The sequence below is a fragment of the Vulpes vulpes genome, chromosome 1, assembly GCF_048418805.1.
Source record: "Vulpes vulpes isolate BD-2025 chromosome 1, VulVul3, whole genome shotgun sequence".
NCBI lineage: Eukaryota > Metazoa > Chordata > Mammalia > Carnivora > Canidae > Vulpes > Vulpes vulpes.
In genome coordinates, this window is record NC_132780.1 from 123,183,806 (window position 1) to 123,211,306 (window position 27,501).

The 27,501-nt window shown below is 48.0% G+C and overlaps 1 protein-coding gene across 4 annotated transcripts in view; it reads left to right on the forward strand.

Moving 5' to 3' along the window:
* Positions 1 to 7,384: 7,384 nt before the first annotated feature.
* The window catches only part of PARP14 (poly(ADP-ribose) polymerase family member 14), a 36,851-nt gene continuing 16,734 nt past the window's right edge, over positions 7,385 to 27,501 (forward strand). The window contains exons 1-7 of one of the 4 annotated variants that reach the window (XR_011995012.1): positions 7,385 to 7,614; positions 12,258 to 12,391; positions 13,360 to 13,393; positions 17,483 to 17,725; positions 20,078 to 20,314; positions 23,984 to 26,202; positions 27,246 to 27,482. Coding sequence is in view for 3 of the 4 variants with exons in the window: in XM_025990180.2 (XP_025845965.1) it covers positions 7,428 to 7,614; positions 12,258 to 12,391; positions 13,360 to 13,393; positions 17,483 to 17,725; positions 20,078 to 20,314; positions 23,984 to 26,202; positions 27,246 to 27,482 (3,291 nt within the window). In the remaining variant the exon portion in view is untranslated. Of the gene's footprint in view, positions 7,615 to 8,223; positions 12,392 to 13,359; positions 17,213 to 17,482; positions 17,726 to 20,077; positions 20,315 to 23,983; positions 26,203 to 27,245; positions 27,483 to 27,501 lie in introns of those variants that run through there. The other 3 variants (XM_025990180.2, XM_072725036.1, XM_072725031.1) reach the window with 3 other exon arrangements.

Genomic DNA, 27,501 nt, shown 5'->3' on the forward strand with positions numbered 1-27,501 from the left:
CTTAGCCTGGGCCTGCCTTCCCCTGTGCCTCGGTTTCATCAGAATAAAATGGAGCTGATAGGAATTGTCTTAGAGTCTGTTGTATTAATTATTACACTTTATTTTTTTTACTACAAAATTGTCTTGTTTTGGGATTTCAGGTGTTGCTTTAATTTCTTCCAGAGGCGATTTCCAAAAAGAAATGACTAGATTAATGAATGTTTGTGTTGGTGACTAATTGGCTGCAGGACTGAAGGGAAGTGAACAGCTTTAAAATCTACTTAACCATGGGACACCTGGGGGCCTCAGTGGTTGAGCATCTGCCTTTGGCTCAGGGTGTGATCCCGGGGTCCCAGAATCGAGTCCCACATCGGGCTCCCTACATGGAGCCTGCTTCTCCCTCTGCCTGTGTCTCTCATGAATAAATAGATAAAGTCTTTAAAATAAAATAAAATCTACTTGACCTGGGGACCATTAACCCAAGAGTTGTACTAAGGTGTGTGTTTTGGAGCTGGGTTGGGAGGACTGAACATGGAAGAGTATCCCCACTGCTCTATTCTGTGCTACTACTTCTGTTGGGAGGAGAGTAGTTTTGAGCTGGACGTAGCTCATACTGGCTCACCAGAACTGATTGCTAAATTTTCAGAAATCTGTGTGCCAGTTATAAACCACCATTATTTAGAGTTACAGGTGACCCTTGGACAATGCAGGGGTTAGGGGCGCCAACCACACGTCGATCTTCAGTGGAAAAACCCACGTACAGCTTATGACTCTCAACAACTTAACTAAGAGCCTCCTTACTGACAACATCTACTTTGTATGTTAGAGGTATTATATACTATATTCTTCCAATAAAGTAAGCTAGAGAATAGAAAATGTTAAGAAAACCATCAGGAAAAATACATTTATAGTACTGTATCAAAAAAAAATCCATGTATAAGTAGACCTGCACAGTTCAAAGCCATATTGTTCAAAGGTCAATTTTAAAAATAAATTATATTTTTAAAAAATAATAAATCCTGAAAATTCATCACTTCCCAGCTATTTTACTACATTTTATTACTGTCCATATTTCAGTTCTTTCTATTGTGTCTATATGGTAATTTTTTTTTAAAGATTTTACTTATTTGACACAGAGGAGAGAGAGAGAGAGAATGAGATTGCATGCAAGAGCCCAAGCACAGGGAGCAGCAAGCAGAGGGAAAGGGGGTAGCAGGCTCCTCGCTGAAGAGAGAGCCCAACATGGGGCTCATCCCAGACCCCAGGATGCTGGGATCATGAGCCCAGCTGAAGGCAGACGCTAAACCAACTGAGCCCCCCAGGTAGCCCATATGGTAAAGTAGGATATAATGGTGTGCTACTGTTCATCTCTGCTCAACTCAGCATTTGGAGATATCACTTGGGAACCCAAGTCAGCCATAGTGGGAATATTTGCACCATAGAATTGACAAACACTACAAATCAGAACTTGATTTATTGTTTCGTTAATTGTCTGGACTTCAGAAAACAACGGAGAATATGTTAACAAGGCAGATTAAATTTAAGCGTATGTCATTTCTGTAGCCATCACATTTTAAAGGACATAAATGAAGAAATATTCTTCCAACATTTGAAAACTATTATCCAATTCAGTAAAGGAGCTCGGGTGTGACAATAAGGGGGAGTCCTGACATGTCTTCATTGTTTCATCTTCATCTCACTTAACTAAACACAAGTATCAACCAACATTTATGTAAGAATTACACTCATTCATAATTGCAACCATAGTTTGGCTACAAATATCAGAGTCCGGAGGTGGGTAGGGAAATCTTTGAAACATTTCTGTGAGGGTCAATTGGTTATTGAAATTTATAGGAAAGAAGATTGTGTATTTTAGTATTATTTGCAAATTATGTGCTACACAACCTTTATATCCAGAAAATGCACAATAAACAGAAACATATATGCGAACTTTTCCTTTCTCCAGAGAGCTGATTGCTCAATATTTAACATCATGCATCGTATGACATGGGAGTAAAATATCACATGCTTTTATTTTCTTTTTAAAGATTTTGTTTATTTGAGAAAGAGGTGGGAGGACAGAGAGAGAGAAGAAGCAGAAAGGAGAGGCAGTGGGAGAGGGAGAAGCAGGGAGCCCTCTGTGGACCTGGATCCCAGGACCTTGGAGTCATGACCTGAGCCGAAGGCAGACACTTAACCAACTGAGCCATCCAGGCGCCCCTGTATGCTTTTCTTTTTAAAAATGATCCAGATTGTCCTCTGAGGGTTAATGCCTGTCTTCAGACGTACGCACGTGTGCCTGATTCAGTGGCCAGGAAGAGTCATTGCTTTGCTTTACTCTTCACCTCACACAAATATGGAAAGATCTAGACTACTCTGGGCTCTTCTTCAGAATCCTCCCTCCACTTCCCACCCAATGATAGCATTAGTGAACCTAAATGACTCTTTTTTTTTTTTTTTTTCCTAAATGACTCCTATTTGGGAAAATGTACCATTAGGGATTACTGTGCTGGCCGACTGGGGGTAGTAGAGACGTACCTTGAAGAACATGACTGCTCCTGAGAGGGACCTGCCCACAGGGAGTAAGGCCAGAAACCGGGTGTGTCCACCAGGTGACTCCCCCTGAGGCCTGAGCTTAGTGGGAGCAGAGGGTTACCACGGAGGGTGGCCTGCCTCACTGCTGAAATCACATTTGATTGTAGGGGGCTGGGTCGGGAGCTTCAGGAGCCAAGCGAGGTGGAGAGGCGGGCATGGGGTCCTCACAGCTCGCTGCTTCAGGGCAGATGGGCAAGCCACGCTTTCCCCCTGAAAACAGCTTCAGACGGGAGAAATGCTCATTCATAGAGAAGTTGAAAGGAGCCTGATGCTAGGTTATAGAAGTTAGTAGAGAAGCTGAAAGGAGAAATGTAAATGAAGTAGAGAAAGGGAAGTTCAGCCCAAAGATGCAGCTGTGGGTTGTTAGATCAAGATCAGCGATGGGGGGTGTTGACCAAGGAAAGGGGCAGAACGGAATTAGGACAAAAACATTTATTTGCGGTCTTAGAATTTCTCTGCCAGGTACACAAATTCGGCCGCAACCCAAATATTGCCTCCCTGGGGGCGTTTTAAAGACAAACGTGAATGGTTACGTATGTTGTTTTCAAAGAATTTGGATTGGTGTCGGCAGCAGAAAACCCATGCTGGTTAAACCTAATTGGAAGTCGGCCACGTAGGAGGTAGTGGGCGTTTATGCAGAGTCCCTGGCGCACTCGCCGTAGGGCTCAGTCTGGAAGTTCAGCGCTCCACGGGCAGGAGGTGCCTAAGGCTCAGCTCCTTAAGGCCGCTCAGCTCCGTTTTAAATCCTCTAATGGGGCGGTGGGTGGCTCAGCAATAATGCGAGCAAAGACAGAAACCCCCAGTTCCCGAGTAGCAAACTCTGGGGGAAGGGGGTGCTGATACTAGTTGGCTGGGCTGGGACGCCCTGGGGTACGGGTCACCACTGTGCGGCTGACGGCTGCGGCTGGGCCTTCCGTCCTTCTCGGCCCCCCGCCCCGGGCTCCAGGGGTTGGGACTGGAGGACGCGAGCCATCTGCAGGCGGGAGGCTGGAGTCGCACCGCGGACCGGCCGCACTGTCGCTGAGCAGGAACAAAAGCCTAGGCTGCAACCTCTCTTTGGCCCGGCCTTGGTTCCCTTCACCCCGAAACTTAGTGTCATCACGATCAGAAGACGACATATAGTAAGGTCAGTCCTGCAGGGCGAAGCAGCTCTACTTTAGGCTGTGTCTGTGCAGACCTCGCCGCATCCTCCAGGGAGCAAACAGAAGGTGTGGGGAAGAGGTCCCACCGCTTGCCATCAACGGGCATTCAGAATCACCTGCTTCGGGTCCCCCAGGTGGGGGGGGCAGCGGTTGAGCGTCTGCCTTCGGCCCAGGGCTTGATCCTGTTTCTTCTTCTGCCTGGGTCTCTGCATCTCCCCACCCCCCCGCTGTGTGTCTCTCATGAATAAATAAATAAAATCTTAAAAAAAAAAAAAAAAAAGGATCACGGCTTCCATCACCATCTCCGCCCTGTTGCTGGTGCTGGGAAAGGGGTCCCCGCCTAGGGCTAAGGCCTCCAGGACCCCCTCCCACCTCCTCCCACCCCGTGGGTCTTCAACCTCTCCCTTCACTCCGCTCCGCCAGTACTTAAACATGCCTCAGACTCTTCCATCTTAAGACTCTTGTAAAAGCCAGAAAACAGGAATAACAGCTCCCCCGTCGTGTCACCCCGTACACTGCCGCCCGACTCCTGGCCCTTCACGGTGGCCCTTCTGGAAGGAGCCTTCACTTCCTCCCCTTCCTTCCCTTCCTCCGCCCACGGCCGCATCCCTCTCCTCCCGCCTCCCCAGGAGCCGGTGCTTGCAGGTCCCACAGTCCAAGGGACACTTCTCTTACATGACGTGCTGGCACCTCGAATGACAACTCCTTCCCGCTTGAAACACTCTTTCATCAAAGGTCAAAGACACATGCATTCCTAGCCTCTCTCCCACATTTCTGGCCGCCCCTGCGCTCCCGGCTGGTACGTGCCACCGTCACCCAGCCGGTCGCTCGCTCGGCCGGGGCCTGGGTAACTGTGGAGTCCTTCTAGAGCATCTCCTCCAGCTGCCCACATCTTCCGGCAAGCCCTGGAGATTTGGAATCTCCCTCGTTCTCAGAAGGTCCTCCTCTGCTAGCACCCTGGGCCCGGCACCCTGATCCGTCACTTAGGACACTACCGTGGCCACCTGGCTGACCTCCAGGCCTCACTGCAGCTACTCCACAGCAGCCAGAGTGATTCTGGGATAGGAAATCCCGTTACAGAAGCCTCTCCTCAGCCCTCCAAGATCATCTCCTGTGCAAATGAGCAAAGGGAAACCCCACTAAACTGGAGCCGGGAGGCCAGAAGGGAGAGGTCTCCTGGGATCCCCCTCCGTGTGGGTCACAGTGAGAATCCACCGCTCTACACCCACAGTGGGACAGACCCCAAGAGAAACCCGCTTATGCCAGCGACTCTGCCAACGAGAAACCGCCATCACCCTGAACTCCGTGCTTTTCTCCAACAGACTCACATTCAAAACAACCCCTCCCTCCCAACTTCCTCCTTCTTGTCCTCAGCTTTGTTTGCTGGGTTTTGCTGTAGTTTGCTTGTCTGGAATTGCAATTCTCTGCAATTCCCAAATAAACCCATATTACCGGTAAAATAACGTTTAGCGTCAACACCCCCATCATCCTTCGGCCTCAGGTGACAATGTCACGTCCCCATAAGTTCTCCCTAAGCTCCCACAGGAGCCCCTCTAATTCGTTCGGAGAACACCTGTAGGGACAACTTGGTGGCTCAGGGGTTGAGCATCTGCCGTGGGCTCATGGGGTCAGGATCGAGTCTGGCATCCCGCTCCCTGCGAGGAGCCTGCTTCTCCCTCTGCCTGTGTCTCTGCCTGTCTCTCTGTGTCTCTCATGAATAAATAAATCTTAAAAAAAAAAAAAACCTGTATATTCCCTCCAAGAGCACTTACTCCACTGTCCTCTCTCCTCTGCATCCCTGCAGATGAGGAACCCCAGGAGGGCAGGAATGAGTTGCTGAACCCCCCTCAAGCGCATGGCACCCAGTGAATATTCCATAAAGAGCTGTGAATAGGGGATCCCTGGGTGGTGCAGCGGTTTGGCGCCTGCCTTTGGCCCGGGGCACGATCCTGGAGACCCGGGATAGAATCCCACATCGGGCTCCCGGTGCATGGAGCCTGCTTCTCCCTCTGCCTGTGTCTCTGCCTCTCTCTCTCTCTCTCTCTCTCTCTGTGACTATCATAAATAAATAAATAAATAAATAAATAAATAAATAAATAAATAAATAAATAAATAAATAAATAAGAACTGTGAATAGGATGCCTGGGTGGCTCAGCTCAGGGCCTGATCCCAGGGTCCTGGAATCGAGTTCTGCATCGGGCTCCCTGTGAGGAGCCTGCTTCTCCCTCTGCCTATGTCTCTACCTCTCTCTATCTATCATGAATAAATAAATAAAATCTTAAAAAAAAAAAGAACCCTGAACGGACGGCCCCCACCTTGCCCAGTTTCTGGACATAGACTATTAACAACAGATCAGGGAACAGGACGCAAGAGCAGAAGTGCAAGGTAAAGTTCTGAGCAGTGTCTGGGCCTATCTGGGGCCCTCCTTCTAACATGTCAAAGAAACACACTTTGCCAGAGCCATTTTTTTAAATTTATTTATTTATTTATTTATGATAGTCACAGAGAGAGAGAGAGAGAGAGAGAGAGAGAGAGGCAGAGGGAGAAGCAGGCTCCATGCACCGGGAGCCCGACGTGGGATTCGATCCCGGGTCTCCAGGATCGTGCCCTGGGCCAAAGGCAGGCGCCAAACCGCTGCGCCACCCAGGGATCCCTGCCAGAGCCATTTTACTTTGCCCTGCGACAAAGATGAAGTGGTCTCTGCGCGAGGTATCCCGTGTGATGGGAGACGCTGATTTCCGCTGGGGCTTGGCGGAGCGGCACACGGGGGCCTAGCTTAGCGACCCAGCTTAGGGACCGGCTCCTGGCGGGGGGGGGGGCGGGGTTAGCTTAGGGACCCAGAACGTGGGGGTGGGGGCCTTAGGGACCCAGCTTAGCGACTCAGTTTAGGGACCCAGCTTAGCGACCCAGCTTAGGGAACCAGCACGGGGTGGGGGTTTAGGGACCCGGCTTAGCGACCCAGTTTAGGGACCGGCACGCGGGCGGGGGGGAGGGAAGGGGGTAGTTTAGGGACCCAGCTTAGCGACCTAGCACGGGGGGAGGGAAGTGGGGGCTTAGGGACCCAGCTTGGCGACCCAGCTTAGGGACCCAGCACAGGGTGGGGGCTTAGGGACCCAGCTTAGCGACCCAGCGGGGGGGGGGGTAAGGGTAGGGGGGGCTTAGGGACCCAGCTTGTCGACCTAGCTTAGGGACCGGCACGCGGGGGCGGGCTAGCTTAGGGACCCAGCTTAGCGTCCCAGCTTAGAGACCCAGTTTAGGGACCCAGCTTAGCGACCCAGCACGGGGTGGGTGTGGGTGTGGGGGGGCTTAGGGACCCCGCTTAGCCACCCAGCTTAGGGACCGGCACGCGGGAGGGGGGTTGGGGGCTAGTTTAGGGACCCAGTTTAGGGACCTAGCATGGGGGGGGTTGTGGGGGAGGCTTAGGGACCGGCTTAGCGACCCAGCTTAGGGACCGGCCCGCGGGGGGGGGGGGCTAGCTTAGGGACCCAGCTTAGGGACCCACGCGCACTAACGGGGGCGCGCCAGCTGCTTGGAGCGGCGATGGCCAGCCTCTGCCGAAGCACTGGGGTGCGCGGGGGGCGGGGTTCGCGACTGCTGCAAGACAGAAACTTAGGTCAGGGAGGAGTTTTCTGGGAAACCGAAACCGAAACGGACGCGGGGGTCAAGTCCCGTGAGTCGCGCGGCCGCAGGGGCAGAGCAGCGGAGCTGAGGATGGCGGCGCCCGGCTCCTTCCCGCTGCTGGTGGAGGGGTCCTGGGGCCCCGACCCCCCGGAGAGCCTGCCCACCAAACTGCAGCTGTACTTCCAGAGCGCGAGGAGGTCGGGCGGCGGGGCGTGCGAGGTCCTCCGGGAGCCCGGCAGCCCGCCCCGCTTCCTGGTGGTCTTCCATCTAGAGGACGGTGAGGGGTTCACGGGGTGCGGGGGACCCAGGACAGCCGGGGTCTCCCCCAAAGGGAGGCCTGCCTCCCCCCCCCCCCCCCCCCGGGGACACACAGCGGGGCGACCCCGCCGAGCTGGAGCCCGCGAGGCTGAGCGCTCCCGGCGGGCTGCCTGGAGGTGGCGGCAGAGCCGCGCGCGAGGCGGCAGACTGAGCGCCCGGGGAGCCCGCCGCGAGGTGTGCTGGCGGCGGAGTCGCTGTTGCATCGCAGGGCTTTCCTCCCAGGAAGTGTCCGAGGAGGCGAGTCCTGTCTAAACGGATTCCTGGGGGCCAATTCGGTTCCCGGACAGGCAGGCTGTTGGGGAGGACGGTCGGGTGGGAGCGGGCTGCGTGAACAGGCGCGGGGCGCTGGAAGGCGCTGGGCGCCCTCGGGGAGGTTGGCTGAGTCCCCGCGCGCAAGCAGGGCCCGCAGCGCCGGCCTGGAGTCCCAGGAGGCTACAAAGGGGGTGCCTATATTTTATTTTTAATTAATTTATTTATTTTTAACATATTTTTAAATTGGAGTTCAATTTGCCAACATATAGCATAACAACCCAGTGCCCATCCCTCAGTGCCCGTCACCCAGTCACCCCCCCCCCCACCTCCCTTTCCACCACCCCTTGTTCCTTTCCCAGAGTTAGGAGTCTCTCATGTTCTGGTGCTTATATTTTAAAAATCCTGGGCCTCGTCTTATTGATCCTGCTTCTTGTGAAGCGCTGGGGAGGAAATGAAGGCCAAGAGACAGTTGGTTGAGATGGTAGGGGGCCCTGCAGGACGCCTGCAGGGTGGGAACTTGCCCCACAGTAGGCAGAGGGGATGTCCAAACCCACTTTAGGGAGATGAATTTGGTTGAAAGTAAGTACCTGGACTTCTGCCGGGAGAAACGCTACAAATCAGAACTTTTTAGGAGATTTCACGCAATGTTCTAGGTGAGGACAGGTGAGTCCTGGAGCAAGGAAGATCAGCGTAGGGATGGAAGATGCATGTTCTGGATTTGGGGACCCAGGTCAATGCTCTGTGAGAGAATGAGAGCCTCCTTTTCTTCAGGTATTTTTTAGGTGGGGAAAGAAAGGTGTTCAATAACGTGGGGAGTCACGGGGCTATTCCCACCGGTCATGGAGATTCCCAGTGTTTCTGGGATCACCCGGAGGAGGCGCAAAAGTGCTGCCTGAAATCACATGGGGTGTAAATATAGAAAGTTAGTGGAGGGCCGTGCGCTGTTGACCAACACACAGAATCTTTATTGAGGGTGCACTGGTACCTCTTCCCTAGGTGTCAGGGTGGTTCTCAGACTGATATTCGGAGTTGATGTGGGTCGGGAGTTTTGAGCTTTGTGTGTGGGGGAAGATCCCTCCCCATCCCCAGCAGTTGAGTGGCTGAGTTCTCACCGCTCCCTACCCCCTGACTTAGGAAAGGGAAGTAAAGCACCCACCCAATTATTATCCGCTCATTCAAGACACCACCAGGTCGGTACCAAGAGGCCTGCGACCTGCTGTTCCCAAAGCACGCACTTTTTCCTTTGGAATCCCATAGGGAAAGATGTGGACAAGCTCTGATTTTATGTTCCTATCGCTGGATTTGGAGAAGCATTTGAGCCAGAGGAGAGCCAGTGAGGCTTACATGAGCGGAACTGCAATGGTCTAGGGCAGAGATCCAGAAAGGAAAAAATGAAACCCAGAGAGGAGAGGGGTCCACAGCTAAGTGTGTCCAAGGGGAGGCAGGTAGGGGACAGGAGACCTACTAGGCTCAAAGCCCTGATGAGAGCAAAGAACCAAGTTTTCCAAGGATTAATTTCACCAAGGAATGGATGCTCTGAAGGGCAGCTGTGCAATGCAGGCCATTTCCCCTCGGTTTCATTTACCTCGAGGAGTTTGACCACTTTGATTGCAACTGTCAGCATCGTATGGGCCTGGCCCTTAGGGACACTTACTTCTTCTGTAGAATCTCATTATCCTCGAGTAGTTCGCAAATTGGGACCACCGGCCTCTGCATCTGACTCACAGCAGACTAAACAGAAGCAGTCCCAGCTGTCTCTTAGGAGCCCCGGGTGTGGGTGAGTGGGAATCTGCACACTTAACCAGCACCCCAGGTGACCCTGGTGTGCTAACGTTTGGGAAGCTCAGTTGCTTGTTGACAACCCTGAATGAACAAAAAAGGAAAATGATTAAGAGAAAATACAAACAGCATAAAAACACCAAGAGCACAAAATCCATTTTTGCATCAATCATCATTCTCTTCTAGCCCTGAAAGCAGAAACGGTTTCAGTCTCCCTGCTAGGCTTCTCTCTTCTCATCACCCTGCCCACCTCCCCAACCTGCTCCAGCACAGACAACTCAGACTACTCAGAATCTTTTATAACAAAGGTCCTGGGGTGTGAGAAGTGCCTTTCCAGTTTCAGTTTCCTTCGTAGGAAGTAATGCCCCAGCCACAGGCTGTCAGAAACTTGCTAACAGTGAGTGACCCCACCCTGGCGGTCCTCGCACTAGTTCTACAGGGATTCCCTCCAACCTCCCACCCTCCACCCTCCGCCCTCCCCACCAGGTGCAGGCTTGCAGTGTAGCCCAACTTTATTCATATAACTCATGTAGTAAGAATGAGCCCAACAGCACTTCTTTGTGTATAGCACACAGAAGTATGTGGAAGCTGTATCTTACTTTTAAATAGTTCACGCAGTTTCTGAAAAGTCCAGTGTAAATTGGCTTATAAGATTTTCGTTGTTGTTTTTTTAAAGATTTTATTTTTTTCATGAGAGACACAGAGGCAGAGACACAGGCAGAGGGAGAAGCAGGCTCCATGCAGGGAGCCCAATGCGGGAATCGATCCCAGGACCCTGGGGTCACACCCTGAGCCGAAGGCAGACGCTCAACCACTGAGCCCCCCAGGCCCCCTGACTTACAAGATGTTAAGCCGTGCTTCAGATGCAGCATTGATCATCCTTTCTGGCCATACATTGGCTCCAGATGGTTTTCAGCCTCTTTTGAGTGAAGGAACCCATCTCCTCTTTAAGTAAAATTAACGTAGGTGGTCTGAGGTTGGTGCAGAAGGGCGGCTGTCCACATGGGTAAGGGTGGCTGGACAGCAGAATTTCAGCCCTCCCTTTTCCTCCCAGATTCACCTTGTCCTCGTTGCGGGTCACTTACTCATCTGGCTACTGCCCGCTGTCTCAAAATCGTGGTGCTGTACGTATTGTGCACAATCTCAGCACAGGCTTTGGCGCTTAGATGCCTGGATAAGACTCTACTGAAGTCTAGGGAATTATAAAAGGAATGCGTCACAGAATCCACGACTCTAGACAACTCGGTTTACAAAACTTGGCTTGTTCTCAGGCTTCCGGGGTCTTATCCAGTCCCCGGTCCCCACTCTAGCTTGGGACAACCCCTCAGGAGTCCATGTGATGACACCTGCCATCTCAGAAAGAGTCAAATTAGGGTCTGGCGTTCCTTCTCCTCTTGCTTCTGGGGCCTGTTTCTGAGTTAGCCTCCAGTGAAAGCCTCACTTTTCCACGCTTTCATGCGTGATTGAGGTGGGAAAGCTATTCCAGCTCCTCTTTGTGAAAGACCCTCGCATCATTGGCTCTCAGACTGTCCACATCAGAATGCCACATCGTTCCCGTTAGAGCCACATCTGTGGGTAGTAGGGCGCTCTCAAAGATCCCCTTCACCCTGACCTCTTTGCCCCAGCTATGTTGACCACACCTCCTCCTCCAAACATATTCTTTCCCTCTTCTCCGTGGCCTGAGATACACTGGTTTTCCTTTTCTCTCTCTGGCTGCTCCTGCTTATAATTATAAACACATTTGCATAATCTTGCGGGTGTTACAGAATTCATTCACAGACACCTCCCTTAAAGGGAGGAAACTGACTCAAGATGTTAAGATATTTTCTCAATGTCACTCATCTAGTTTTTGGCCAAGTTGGAATTCAAATCCAAGTTTTTGGACTCTTATGTTCACTGTTTAATTTTTTCACTTCAACCCAGCTGCCTAGTGTGCTAATTCTTCCTCTTCTTCTTTTTTTTAATCTCTCCCATCCCTTTTCTACTCCTTTTACTATCAGAGGTGAGGCTCTTATCATCACAGGTTAAAGAGCTGAGTGGAATAGCTTTTTCACAAGATTCCTGGCCATTCTTGTTCATGGTCACTCAAATCACCTCCCTAAAATATAGATCTCATCATGCCTTGTCTCAGCACCCAACCTTCAGTGGCTCAGCACGAGGCATGCTTTATTTCCTTTCACTTGTGACTAAGTATTGTTACCTTTCTAAGTGCCTACAGAGCATTGTGTGCTGTACTAAGTCTTTCATGATGTTTTCCAGTTTAATCCATGTAACACCTGTACAAGACCATCTTCGTTAGTTCTTAATAGACAGGAACACTGAGGCTTGGTAAGTGAGACTTATTAAGGAACATGTACAAGAGTTAAAACCTAAGGGTAAAGATGGGATCGAAACCCACGTCTATTTGCTAAACTCTTCCTCTTTTCACCACCCAAGGGCCTGCTTGGGAAACTGACCAAACCACCAATTGATAATGATGAAACCCTATGGAAATTATGGAATAATGTTGTTAATAAAGATTGACCAAAAAAATAAAGATTGATAGTTTTTTTTTTGTTTTTTTAATTTCAGTTCAGCAAAGAGTTCTGGAGAGAAAGAACCATGAGTTAGTATGGCTAGGAAAAGGAACATTCCAGTTGACTGTCCAGTTGCCCACAGCCCCAGATGAAGTCCAGGATGTCTTTGAGGGGGAAATTCCAACAAAGGTAAGTCAAGGAGTGAGTAAGAGGGATGTAGAGTAATCTGCGGAGATGTGCGGGAAGGGAATCTCAATATGGAGAGTATAGAGGGAAGACAAATATAAATCGAATTGCAACAGAATGCATCTTATAGATGTGGAGAGAGTGAGAATGGTCATGGGGAGGTTTTGGAATATTGAAGGTGGGAGCCCTTTTGGTATGATTTAGACACTTTCGGAAAAAGTCAGAATTTGCAGATTATAATGAGAGTGGTTTCAGATGTAAATTTTTGCGTTTGTTTTTCCTGGGTGCTTTTAATCTGGAACTTGCTCTGTTTTAATTTTACATCATTTCGAGGGGACAGTGGTTCATACTATATGTGCTATCACCTCGATTATAAAATGGGATAGTAATCCAGTCCTCGTTGGATTGTTAGATCACTGTGAGGATTAAATGAAACAGGCTCTGTAAAGCACAAGGCACAGTGCTTGTTAATGGTAAGCACTCAATAAATGTTAAATGGGGAAAAGATTTAGGTCTTTTAAAAAAATATTTTATTTTTTTCTTTGAGAGACAGAGAACGAGCAAGAGAGGTCATGAGCAGCAGGGAGGGGCACGGGGAGAAACAGACTCCCCGCTGAGCAGGGAGCCTGATGTGGGACTTGATCCCAAACCCTGGGATCATAACCTGAGCTGAAGGCAGACATTCAACTGCCTGAGCCACCCAGGGGCCTGAAGTTTTGGGTCTTATCCCATACCCCAAGCACTTGGTGTTAATTGGGGTTTCAGTTATTTGTGATTCCTTTTTACCAGTGATTCTTGTGCTGAGTGGATACGCTGCTACACGTGAGGTGCATTCAACAGCAAAAGTGCCAGGGCTTTTTATTATTGTTTCTATTGACCCTGTGTCTCCAGGCCAGTCCCAGGGACAGTTTCGTAATGCAGAGAAATTTTAGTAGTTTATTGATTCTGCTCTATTGTTTATTGGATTTTAGGAATTGGAGACCAAAGATCATGTTAAAGAGCCAGGTAAGGTCAAAGAACTGTGACGGCTGACCTTTGCCAGCAATTTTGCATTCATCAAAGATGGCACTTGCTGGGGTCATCCTTCTCTTCTTGACTTCACAAAGTGGGGTGTACATTTACATACCCTCAGCCATCTGTGCTGAGGGTGAACCCTGGGGGAGCCCCCTGAGGTCTCAGGTCAGGAGGATGGGAACAGCTCTCTCTGTGGGCCTGGGAAACACCTTGCAATTGAGGGGAGGTGAAGAGGTGCCTGGGAGATGGTGATAAACTCAGAGCCCACCTGTGCCCAACCAGCCATCATGAAGCAAGGACGTGATGTGCCAGTGTGTGTCATGTGTGGCTAAGTCAGTGTCCAAGCACTGGATAGGGAGGGTGCTGTCCTCTGGAGCCACAACAGGAGGATGGACAAAAACTTCTAAGTGCTGGGTGCGGTATGTGGGTGTGGCACCCCTAGACCAGCAGCAGCTCTTCTCATCCCATCTGCTGTAGGAAACAGCCTGCAACCTCTGCTATGGACTCTGCTACTTATCTAGTGTCTGGGTATGGCCTGCAGTACACCTGCCAGGTAGTGTAGAAGCAGCTCGTTTGCCAGGCGAAGCCTGCTGTTATAAAGGGGAGGAGGTGATGACGTGTCCTGAATGGCTGAGCAAGAGAGACAAAGTGGTACATATATCCAAATCTTAGGGAAAAGGAATTCCCAAAAATATATAAACTATTATCCTCTAAAATTGATGCCATCTTGAGAATATGTTTAGATTTTTGCAACTTTCTCTTTCGATAATAGCAGTAGGCTGAGAGCTGCCTTAACTCGGCAAACCGACCGGATAGGGATGTGTGGATTGTTTTTACCTAACATGGAGACACTCTTCAACTGTAGAATCTAGGATGTGGGGTTTTCTTAAGAAGCTCACGGTTCTTAGGAGATAGGAATTTTTTGTCTCCTAGAGTAATTCCTGATTTCTAGTCTGCAGATATGGAACTGGCTCACGTAACAGTGGGAGCTCCCTAAATCCTTATCTGTTCTTGGCAAATGCCTTAGCTGCTGTACCCTCAAGCTCAATTTTAGAGCGGGAAGTGGTTTTATATTGGTACATCTATATCTGTGCCACTTCCTGAGTCTAGACTTTAATCAAGTCTGTGTTTCTTATGGTTCCATAGATTTTACCCTAACTCTGTCTTCACTGATTTGTCAGCGCTGTTTCAGATTTGCTTACAACACCAAGTATATTCTCAGAAAGAGCCATCCAGACCCGCCCCACCAATGGACTTTTCATTGTCCTGGAGACTTTAGACTCATTCGCTGACCTGTTTTTGCATGACCCTGACTCTAATGATAGTAAGCAACAGTAAGAAGTTGGGCAGTCTTTAACAAGGTAGCTAGCTGGCCCCTTTAAGAGACATAAGTGGGTGTCCCTTGTCCAATGGTCGCTGCACATTGAATCCTGATAGTGACCCTAAAGCTAAGTGTCTTGAAATTAGTTGGAATGGTGTAGACAGGTTTCAGAACTGAGCAAAATCAGGGTGGAGGATGGTTTCCTAATAGGTCCCACATTTCGGGGATGAGGAGAACAGAGAATACTGCACATTGGGCCCACTGGGCATGCCCACAGCCCGGGGCTTAAAGTTGGAGAGGGACAAGCAGTTGACAGAGGAAGGGTAGGTCAGTCAAGCCACATGCCAACACCAGAGGGTGTGAACACTGAGCTAATGTCCTGTTTCAGGCTAAGCTGAGTTGGGCTGGGTCTGAAAGGTGGAAACCAGCAATTAGAAGAACTTGTAGAAGAGAGACATGCAAGAGCAGAGAAATACTGGTCACGTGTGGTTAGCAAATTCTGGCTTTTTCAAGTCTATATTTCTAGCCTGGACTCTCTTCCAAATTCCAAACCTTGTGTCTGGCCTTCCTGTTGGAAAATACGTTAGAGCCACCATGACAAAGCCACCTGTGTCATCTTCTTCATCAAACCAGTACCATGATTGGCTCTTTTATTTCTCTTGAAGTACACAACCAGTCTGCCCATCACCTGCTAGAAACTTCAGTCATCTCTCTCCTTTAAATTAGTCACGGAGACTTTAATCAATTTTTAAAAAAATATTCCTCATTTGTCCCCCCTTCATACCAGGCTCCCATTTTTACCTCACAGATCCAGCGTGGCAGGCACACCCTGCTTGGCCGCCCTGTATCTGATGTCCTTCCCCTTAACTCTGACCGGCCCTTTTACTATTGCTAAATATCCTGTCTTCCTTATCATAGAACCTTCCACAACTCCCCCTTACCACCAACTGCAAGAGAAAGTCCTCACCGCACATTGGATGGAGCTGACTTTTCTGGCCTTTTCTTATATTTGCACACAAGTGCTCCCTGAGCTTCATCGGTCAGATCACCATTTCCTGAATAGTCTGGCACAGGCACGGTGCTCTGCTGTACTTCTGTGGCTCACAATCCCCGCTACCCCACTTCTATCTAAACTCGAGAGAGCTTTCAAGACCCACTGAGCTTCCCCTCTTCCTGACACCTTTCCAAGGCAGCCTAGTCTCCTTGTTTCCCTCGGGTTCCTGGTTGGATTGTTGATGCTCTTGATTTGGCAGTTAACCAGGCCTCTCTTGTGATGAACCTTCTAATAGTCATAAGGTCATAAAATTATGCTGCTGGGAAGGCTCTTACCATTCGGTTAATCCAATACTGTTTTGTAAAGAGACATGCCTGAGGTCGCATGGCTGAAATGTGGCAGTGTCTGGGGTGGAACTCCCACAACCTCACCCCCAGCCTGGCAGTCCTTCTGCTTTGTCACACCTGTCTCATTGAATGCTGTGTTATTATTGAATCCTCCAGCTATTTTTGTATTTGGCATGAGTACCTGATGTTACCTCCAGCGCAGAGCAGGAGTCCGTATCAGGGTGTTAGATCTAACTGCTGGAACAAACAACCACCCACATCATAGGTCAGTGTGGTCAGCAGTTGGGGAAGGGAGGCGTCTACACCGCTTCACAGCCATTCAGGAATTCCAGGTTCCTTCCATCTCTTGGCAACATTACTTTTGATCTGTGGCCTCCAATGTCACTGCAAGGGAGAATGGAGATTCACATAAAGGAGATTTGTACCGGCCAGGCGTGCAAGTGCGATTCACACTTCCACCCATATTCCATTAGCCACATGAACTCGACTGTGGGAAGTCTGGGAAATGTGGCCCAGAAAGAAAACTAAATGGAATTTGGTGAGCACGTAGCATCTTGTTCTGCCATATAGATGTTTACAAATGTCAGTTCCTTTTGTCATTTTTCTTGTGTGTCTCCGTTAGAAAATCTGTAAGCTCCTTATCTGCTGTTTTCTGTGTGCACCCCTCCCCACACCTCCAGTGCCTTGAGCGTAGTAAGGGCCCCAGTGGAATCATCACTCACAGAATGTCTGAAGATCCTATCATACGCATCATACTGCCCTGGACAGGCAGAGAGTGGGCCTGACCTGGTGCATAGCTAGGGCTCACGTAGGGCTGACAATGCAGAGGACCAAGCTGCCTGGGAGGATTGCTGTCCGGTGAGCTGGATGCGTACATACAGTTCTCTGGCCAATTTTACTTTCTATGTATGTTCCTTTGTCATTCAACGACTCTCTTTTTTCTTCTCAGTGACGAAAACATATTACTTTTCAGAGCATAATGTGCTACATGTCATCAGATATTCTTGCCTTCCTCCAGTGGCCCAAGCAGTAAATCTTCGATTCAGCAAACGCTATTGAGCCTCAAGTATATTCCATGTGCCGGTGATACAAGGATGACTAAACATGTCCCTTGCTTTTGAGAAGCTGAGTTCAAGAACTAGAATGAGGTGCTTGATAGAAGCATATGTCAAATGCTATGAAAGACAGGTTCCTCAGAAAGACAAGGCAGGAGGGGCATACCAAAAATCAGGCTCATCAATAATAGACAGTTAAATGCTACATTTTATTTTTAATTAAACAAAAAGCCTTCTAAGATCTGTTTTTATTTGAGTTAGCCAAGAGAAGGAAAGAGGACAGTGTCATATGACAATTTACTTTGCTAGGACCATGGTAGACAAATGTAACATCTTGTGCCTCTTTTGTCCTCCTAAAATCAGATGTGTCAGAAAAACTGGATATAAAACTTTCTCTCAGTAGAAGAGCAGAGAGAATGGAAGATACCTCAGAAGAATGTGAAAATACTTCCTCTTTGGTTGCATTTGAGAATCTCAAGGCAAATGTAACTGATATAATGTTAATCCTGCTAGTGGAGAATGTAAGCGGCCTGTCCAGTAATGATTTCAAAGTGGAAGTATTACGAGATTTTGATGTTGCTGTAGTTACCTTTCAAACGCATACAGGTAAGATCAATTAATGCTGCGTTTGCCAATCTTTGCACCGCACTTTGGGATCTGAGACACTCAGCTAATAGAATCTCTCTGAAAGTTTGACTTTTTCCAGTAGCTAGTAAGAGAAGATTCCAAGTTAGAATAGATGCTTTTTTATTTTGAAAGAGAAGATTTGTTTTGAAACTGAATTCTGGTATGTTCAGTAAATCAGACTTTATTGTATGAGGGTGTGTGTGTGTGTGTTAGTGTTAGAGAGAGAGAGAGACAGAACAATAGACACAGATTATACACCCAAATAGAAATCTAAAGTCTTAGGTTATTAAAGCAATTCTAAGGAGTCGAGTCAGCATTTTCACGTGTTATCTCACTGGGAGAAGTAAATATTGATCTGCGTTACCAAACTAGACTTAATGGAATGTAATAATGATAATAACAGCAGACACTCATATAGAGATACTGTAAGTCAGGGACTGTCTGCCAAGCCTGTGCCATGTGTCAATGTATTTATTCCTTTTAACAACCTTTTGAGATCATTGTTATCACTCCTCATTTTATAGTCGAGGAGCCGGAGATGCAGAAGATGCTAATCAATTCTTGGATTTGAACCTCGGCAGCCCACCTCTATACAGCCTGTTGTCTTGTTTCCTTTATCCTATATTTCCTTAGTACTAGCATGGTCATCCCATATGCAGGAGAGTAAGTGCACGTGATGCAGGAAATGAGTGCTGTTCAAGGTCTGTGTGTGGAGTTATCTCCAGAAAGACCAGGGATTCTTCTGTTCTAATCCGAGCCTACACTGTCCCATGGCCATGGTAGGAGAATGGCTAAGTAAGAGCACAGGTCATGAAGTCAAAATTCTAGCTCCACCATTTGACTAATTCTCTGAGGTTGTCCAAGTTACTACCTTCTGGGCTTTGCTTTTCTCATCTATAAAATAGAGGAAAAAACACCTACCTGATACAGCTTCTAAGAGGGTTAAATGAGATAATGTGTGCAAAGCCCTTCATATAGTACCTGAGACATAGTAAGAGCTCAGTGAAGGGTGCTATTCTTATTTCAAATGTATAATTATTTTTTATAAAGGAAAAACTAAGTGGACTTGCTTTTGTTCATTAATCACACCTACTATGTGTGATTACTGCTATGTGCCAGGCACTTGCCTATGTGCTGAGGGTACCTAGATGAATAATTCTTGGCTTGCTCTTGAGGAACTCCTGTGGAGTTGGAGACTCGTAAGTAAATGAAAAATGAAGATGTGAGAGGAGAAGCTGCCTCTCTCAGCCATAAGACAGCAGGCTTCAGGGAAGGGGGGGGAAGGGGATCCAAACAAGGTGGCTTGGTTTTGCCTTGCTTTCTCCCGTCTATGAGGTCTATGAGGTCGATGCTCCAGTGGTCCCAGTCTCCCAGGTCCCCAGTACACTGTTGTTTCCCGCCGCTGCTCTTCTCTCTGCCTGAAAGCTCTCCTCCCCTTATCTATCTGCTAAACTCTTCTTCATCCTTCAGAACTCAGATCAGCAACCACCTTCTCTGCGAGTCCTTGTGGGATTTCCACTTATTTATCCTCCTGCCTCATCTGATCCCGCAATAGGCCATTTGTGTACTTTCAAGACTCCCTCCCTCCCTCCTTCCCAGATGGTGAACTTTCAAGGACTTGTTATATTCATCTCTAACCCCAGGTCAGCACAGTGCGGGCACATCATGGGCCCACCTTCGATATTTATTAATTTGAAAGAGATAATCAGAGTCCTGAAGGAGGAATAGGACCAAGACAAAAAAAAATTAGAGATTTTAGATATAGGTGATTATATATACTGAGGCAAAAGAGAATAGGGTTTTCAAAATAATGGCTAGTTTTGGGGACAATATGGAAAATAAAACGAATGGCAGGAAATAACCAGAAGTGATGTTTGGTAATTACTTTGGAGTCAAATACCCAACCAAGGGCATTTTGAGCCTAAGAAGCGTGAACTGATTCCTACAGGTAATGGGGAGCCATGGTAGGACTTGAGAAAAGAATGTAGTGAGAGGATTTGTATCGTAGAGAGAGCACCCAGGTAGGACGTCAAGGGGGGTTGGAGAGAGCTGTGACTGCAGGCGAGGACACAGCTCCGGGGCAGTAAGCCAGGTGAAACATTCACGTGTGTATAACCGACCGTTCAGAGACTGGGAGTTGTAAGGATGCAAATTCTCACATAGAAATTAAAATCTTGCCTCTAAAAATTGAGCGCTTAAAAAAATAAAAATAAAAATTGAGTGCTTAGCTATCTTCTTTATCTCAATTAATATTCAGACAGTTTCTTCTGTATAATATAAAGGTATGATCATAATTTCCTGACTGATCTATCGATTGATTTTGATTTGTAGATGCCATCAAATTTGTTGATGATTGTGCCAGGCACCATTCAGTGAAACAACTTCAGCTTTCTCCAAGACTTCTGGAAGTGACAAAAACAATCAGGGTTGAAAACTTGCCACCTGGTGTTAATGACTATAATTTGAAGTGTTTATTTGAAAATCCACAAAATGGAGGAGGAAGAGTTGCCAGTATTGAATGTTTTCCAGAAGAGAATTCGGCTCTGATTGAGTTTTTTGACAAAAAAGGTAACATCTATGAGCCTGGATTCTGTGAACCTACCTGACATAATCTAAACCATTTTAGCAGAGCTTAAGTTATCAGTTAGGTTCTAATGCGTTTTACTTCTTATTCATAAGTTTCACTGGAAATCCAATTAGTAATCCTGTTAATCTGGGTTATGATAGTTAATGAGTCCAGTGATTTAAACTTTAGAGAAGCAATGCTAAGTTTTGAAAGACATAAGGAGATTCTCTCATGAGTTTCTAGCTAGAGTGAAAAATATATAATTCGTAGACTCTTTGAAATACTGTATATAAAAAACACTGGGAGTTGTAAGGATGTAAATTCTCACATAGAAATTAAAATCGTGTGTGTTTCAGCTGTACACTTGGTAGAAAGTCTCAATTTCAACAAGGTTAGGTAAAGAAATATTCAGAAACACATACACTTCCTATAAAGTATCACTACTTCCCCTTTCGCCTGTCAGTCTCATCATTCAGAAATTACTGTCAGGGACAGTAAATGGCATCCAATGGATGTCTGCTAGATTGTTCTTTGCAGCAACCCTGTGAAAAACCATGTCCAGCTGAACTTCATGGAATCATTTCTGAGGGTTTTTTGGATATTAGATGGCCAGTTCACTGAGACATGTAGACTCAGCTTGGAGATTCCACTTGGTGTTTGGAGGTGGAGGCCGAGGAATAGGAAGCAGGGAGGCCAACTTCTTAGGGAGAGGAGGAACAGTGGGCTTGGGATTAATGGGGGGAGCATGAGACATGATCCTGTGGCATTCCACCCACTGAAGATAAACTGCTTCATGGGAGATACATGGAGGAAACTCCCTTTGGCTTTGATGAGTTGGGGAAACTGGAGTGAAGGTATGGTTTGGATTAAAATGGAATAAAAGTCCTAGTGTGTTCCTTGGGCAAGGGGACAAAAGAGGTCACAATTGGTTTAAATCTCCCTGAACCTGGGCTTGGACCCAGGGAGAGAGCTACGTGAAGCTGCCTAGAAGTTAACCTCCCAATTTATGGTGGGGCTTCGAACCTCTTGAAGGCCTGGTGCAGTTGGGTCTGTCCTCAGGATGTCTGCATTACACATGGATGACTAATAATAGGAACTATGTAATTAGGGTTATTTGATGCAGAGCTGCACCTGTGACCAGTTGGGCACTCTTCAAAGGTTCCCCTCCGTCACTATGTTGGCCATGCCTCCCCATCTAAACTTATGAACTCTCTGTTCTCCGTGGCCTGAGATACACTGATTTTTCCCTGTCTTTCTTTGGCTGCTCCCTCTTATAATTATGACTCACATTTGCATAGCTCTGCAGGGCGCTACAAAGTGTATTCGCAGACACTGCTCTGTGGACATTGCTAGTACTGTGATCCCTATTTTACAAATAAGAAACAGGCACAAAAAGGTCAAATAACTTGACTAAGGTTACACAGCTAGTAAGTGACAGAGCCAGTATCTGAACCTGGTTAGTCTAGCCCCTAATCTATGCTCTTAAGCTCTTCATTCTTTCCCAATCTCCTGTTCACCTATAACATTAATTTTTCCTATGGGCTATTTCACCACTTACAATGGGTTATTAGTAATGAGGCCAACTGTAGCAAAAGCTGGATTAAAAACATAATTTGCCAGCAACCTACATTTTACGTAGATTATTTGAGAGGAATAAATCAGGCACTTATTCTGGAATTACTTTGTTCAATTTTACAAGATCTGATTCACAAAATCTTAAGGAAAGGAACTCTTATTGAATAACCTACTCTAAGTAAAATCTTTTGCTGTGTTTTCTGCCACAGTAGCTCACTGAATCCTAGTAATGCTGTGCATATAGTTACTTTTTCTTGAAGAGGAGGAAACAGGATGGAGAATTTAAGGCACAGCAAGGTGACATCTGTGATGCTTCTTGAGTCAGTCAGATCAGAGTTCAAATCCTGGGTTTGGTGCTTACTAGCTTTGTGATCTTGGGCAAATTACTTTATTACTTTACTTATTTATTATTATTTATCTCTATATATTTAAGATTTATTTATTTATTTATTTATTTATTTATTTATTTATTTGAGAGCACATGCACAAGCAGGAAGGGCAGAGGGAGAGAGAGAATTTCAAGCAGACTTCATGCTGAGCACAGAACCTGACACTGGGCTCTATCTCACAATCCTGAGGTCACGACCTGAGTCAAAACTAAGAGTTGGATGCTTAGCTGACTGAACCACCCAGGCGCCCCTATATATATATTTCTTGAAGTATAGTTGCCGCACAATGTTATATTAGTTTCAGGTGCACAACAAAGTGATTCAACAACTCTATACGCTCTGCTCACAAGTGTAGCTACCATTATCGCCATTCATACAGCACTGTCACGATATCATTGATTCTATTCCCCTGTTGTACCTGTCATCCCTGTGACTTACTTATTCTATAACTGGAAGCCTGTATCTCCCACTGCCCTTTATCCGTTTATCACAGGGGCTTCACCAATTCAACCAAGAGTCCATGAGGATTCCTTTTTCTCTACGTCTTCATCAATACTTGTTATTTCTTGTCTTTTTGATACTAGCCATTCTGACAGGTATGAGGTGGTATCTCATTGTAGTTTTGATTTGTATTTCCCTGATGATGAGTGACGTTGAGCATCTTTTCATGTGTGTCCGTTGGCAATCTGGATGTCTTCTTTGGAAAAATGCCTACTTACTCAGGTCCAGTGTTGAGCAAGTTACTTTAACCCACCAAAGCCTGTTTTCTCACCTATAAAATAAGGCTCACATTATTACATGCCTCAGAAGAATTTGTGAGGATCGAATGAAATGATACCTGCACATGGTGGGTCTCAGTACATGTTAGTGGTCACTGGTCCTGCCCAGGCTCAGGGCCCATACAGAGCCATGTTGGAAAGTTCCAGCTATGTGTCTTGGCCTGTGAAGGCCATGTTCGTTTTGTGACATCCGGCTCCAGGCCTAGGAGACAATCATGCACAAGGTGAAGTTATTTTTCACATCTTTCTATAAGGATGCTATTTTAATCCAAGGTGTTACTGGAATTCATTCTAATTATCTTCCTTCTTAGACCCTTTTCACCTAATAACTAACAATAACTAATAATAATAGTGCCTCTACTTCAAAGAGTTGTTGAGAAGCTTAAATAAATATGTGGAAAGAACTTAGAATGGCATCTGACACATGGTAAGCTCTGATAATTATTATTATGCTCTTTCTCTTAGAGGAGTTACTAGAATCTAAATTAGCCAAGAAGCCTAAAACTGTGAGACTGCGCAAGAAGCAGCATATAGCATGATTCTTACACGAGCTTTGCTTTGAGCACCAGAATATTCTTTGCACAAGGGCAAACATGACCCTCATATTTGTGAACAAATTCTTATCTATTTGTTAGCCTGGTGGTGATACAGCAGTGTTATCAGAAAACAGAAAATAGAATTTACTTAACAGAATTTCAACATAGAGTGATCTTGGTTGGAAAGTATTCCATTAAACAAAGGATACCTATGTAGGATTAATAAAAATCAATTTACACTTGAGCACTTTGAGAGTAGTGCTGCTTTCTAATAGCACGTTATAACATCAAAGCTTTACAATCATTAGGATTCTTTTTTCCTCTAATAGTGAAGTGTTTTTTTTTCCACTTGAAACATCACACTGGAATGATTTTATTTCTTTCCTTTTAAGTGTTACGCACCATCATGACCAAGAAACTTGAATTCAAACATATGCCACTCTCTGTGTTTCCGTACTATACCTCTCTGGGCACAGCCTTGTATGGAAAGGAAAAACCTCTGATCAAGCTTCCGGCACCATTCAGAGAACCATTAGATCTTCCCTTATGGAGGTTCTTGCAGCAAAAAAATCATCTGATCAAGGAGATAAATGATGAAGCGAGACGATGTCACTGTGAACTAATATGGTCTAAACTCAGGGGTGAAGTTACTGTCAGACCTGCGACCACATTATTCTGTCTAGGTAGACTGAAAATCAGGACCTGGAGGGAAGATGTTTCCATGGCATTCTCTAGCATCAGGTCTAAGTATAAAGTTACTACGCTTACTGTGGACCCCATGGTGTGGGACACCATAAGAAATCATTTAGAAGACGACAGGATTTTGATAGAGTTTGATACACTGACAGGGACTGTAACCCTAGTGGGGAAATCAGAGGATGTACAGAACGTGGAGCCACAAATCAAGGAATTAATAGAAAGTACCGTTCAAAAAATTAAGAGAGAAGAGCAAAGTCTAGAGGAAAAAGTGGCTCTTTCTCCCGGAAGGTATTCTCTTTTGTGTCACAGCAACGCCCTAGAGCATCTCCGCACTGAGTGCCCAGAGGTGGAGATGTGTTATGACAAAGCTTCTCAACACATGTGCTTCAAGGGTCTCCACGCAGATGTGAATAAAGCAAAGTGTGAAATACAGAAGAAGATGCACATCATGGTTCAAAAAAGCATCGAGCTTCCCCCTGAGATTTTCCAGTTTTTGCAACAAGTAGACTGTGTAGAATTCTCAAAGTCTCTTTTGGTGGCACAGAAAATTCTTGCAGTCTATGAGCTAGCAGGTACAGCTGTTGTCCTAACCGGCTATTCCTCTGAAGTCCTATCGGATGCCGCAAAGCAGATGGTCACCGCCTTAACTTACAAGCGCCTGGACCTTAAGGACAGGGAAGTTCTTAAAGGCAGGAAATGGAAAGGGCTCACTCACAGTTTGCACAGGAGACATAATTCGCCCTCTAGGACTGTGATCATCGACGAGCTCACTTCAGAAACCAAAGCCGAGGTGGTCATCGCCGGCTGCACGAGCCAAGTGAATGAAACCCACAGCTTGCTGTTCAACTTTGTGGAAAAGCACATGAGAGTAGAGCGACTGATCGAAATCGAGCCTCCCATCGTCATTGATTACTTGAGGAGAGAGAAGAAGCTCTGCTGGCAGAAGATGAAGAGGACAAACGTCCAGGTCATTTTCAATCCGGAGAACAGAGCCCAAGGCGTCCTGCTGATCGGGCCTCGGGCCAGGGTCCTGGAGGGCGTGAGGCTCCTGGGCCAGGTGCGGGAGGCCGTGCGCGTGGAAAGCCTGCAGGTGCACACGCCGGGGGCCGGCCGGCTCTTCCGGGAGAAGGCGCCCTATTACAGAAGCGAGGTCCAGCGGCGGTTCGGCTGTTGCCTGGAGCTGCAGGAGGCCGCAGGGGCGGCGGGCCGGGGCGACGCGCACAGGGGCCTGCCTCGGGTGGAGCTGCGCCCTGGGGTGGCCCTGGCGGTGCAGCGGGGCGACCTGACCCGCTTCCCCGCCGCCCAGGCCGTGGTGAGCCCCGCCAGCGGGGACCTGCAGCTCCGCGGGGGCCTTGCGGCCGCGCTGGCCCAAGCAGCAGGCCCCGCGCTCCAGGAGGACTGCAGCCGGCTGCTGAGGACGGTGGGCCCCGTCCCTGCGGGCGGCGCCGTGGCCTCCACGGCGGGGAAGCTGCCCTACCGCCTGGTCATCCACGCCGTGGGGCCCCAGTGGAAGGACAGCGAGGCCTCGAGGTGCGTGTCCCAGCTCAAGGCGGCCGTGAAGCAGAGCCTGCGTCTGGCCGAGGCGCATGGCTGCAGGTCCGTGGCCATCCCTGCCATCAGCTCCGGACTCTTCGGCTTCCCCTTAGCTGTATGTGTCAGGACTATCGTTCTGGCCGTCCAGGAAAGCTGCCAGCTGAGCCACGATGGGCACGCCCTGAAAGAGATTTACCTGGTGGATGCAGCGGAGAAGACCGTCCAGGCCTTCGCGGACACTGTGACAGCGCTGGCCGAGGCCCCTGGACCCGCCGCCGTGCAGCCCGGCCCGACAGGTGTCCATGCAAGCGGGCAGGTGTCGCTGTCCCAGGGCAATCTGAGGGTCCTCCTGGTGAAAGGAGATGCACAGAGAGCTGCGGTGAGTGTCCCCGCCTGCAGGACACCACGCGGTGCTGGGACCCCAGCCAGCCTGTCCCGGGGGTGGGGTGGGGGCGGCTAGGACCCAGGGGGAGACCCCGTGCCCCCCTGACCCAGCCTCTCAGGTGGGGCTTCCTCAGAAAACTGGGCGACTTCGCTGAGACATTTACCAACAGAGACTGGCCAGCCAATGGCGGGACCTGCTAGTGGTTTCCAGCCGATGTGAAAACCCGCAATATCTTACATCTACGCTCAGGGTCACCACTTCCACATTTGTGCTTTTCGCAGTGCCTTTACACCTGTCATATTTGGGCAGATCTGAAGTTAATTTCCTGCCAAACTTACTGAGAGCAGATACAGAAAAATCCGAGCAGAGGATGGGAGTCTTGTCAATGGCACTGAACCAGGGTCATCACTCCTCGGTGACCCATGAGGGGCAGCTTTGGAAATCACTTGCTCACGTCCCCTCTCCGGTCTTCTGGCCCAATTTAGAACATCTGTCAGGTCCAACCAGTTTGACCACAGCTCAGACCTCCCGGGGTTGTGTTTGTGCAGGTTCCCTCCCAGGTGACAGCCCGTCTCCCTCTGCCTGGTGCACTGATTCCTGCCCCAGACCCCACCAGCCACTGGCTCTGCTCTCCTTCAGAAACCCTGTACTAGTTATATATCGATTTTTGCTCTCTGCTGTCCTGGGAGTGTTTTTTTTTTTTTAAAGATTTTATTTATTTATTCGAGAGAGAGAGGCAGAGACACAGGCAGAGGGAGAAGCAGGCTCCATGTAGGAGCCTGACGTGGGACTCGATCCCAGGTCTCCAGGATCAGGCCCTGGGCTGAAGGCGGCGCTAAACCGCTGAGCCACCCGGGCTGCCCCCGGAGTGTTATTAAATAAATATCTAGCACGACTTTGCCTTGGGTGGCATTTCAGTCTCTGAAAATAATCTTCATGGTTTCCCCACTGTAGTGCCAAACCCAGTGGCTTAAATATGGTAAACCCTGAGGAATGCTCTTTGTTAGCATCTGAAACAAGTTGGTTTCGTCTTTAAGGCTGACGTTATTGTCAACTCCGTTCCCGTGGATCTCAAGCTTAATAGAGGGCTCCTTTCCCAAGCCCTCTTGGCAAAAGCTGGGCCAAAGCTCCAGGAGGAACTGGACACGGTGGGACGATCAGTGGCTGTTGGCATGGGCACAGTTCTCCAAACCAGTGGATGCGATCTGCACTGTCGCTACGTGCTTCACGTGGTGGCTCCGGACTGGGAAGAGGGCAGCACGTCTTCACAAAAGGTAGGGCCAAGTTTGCGGT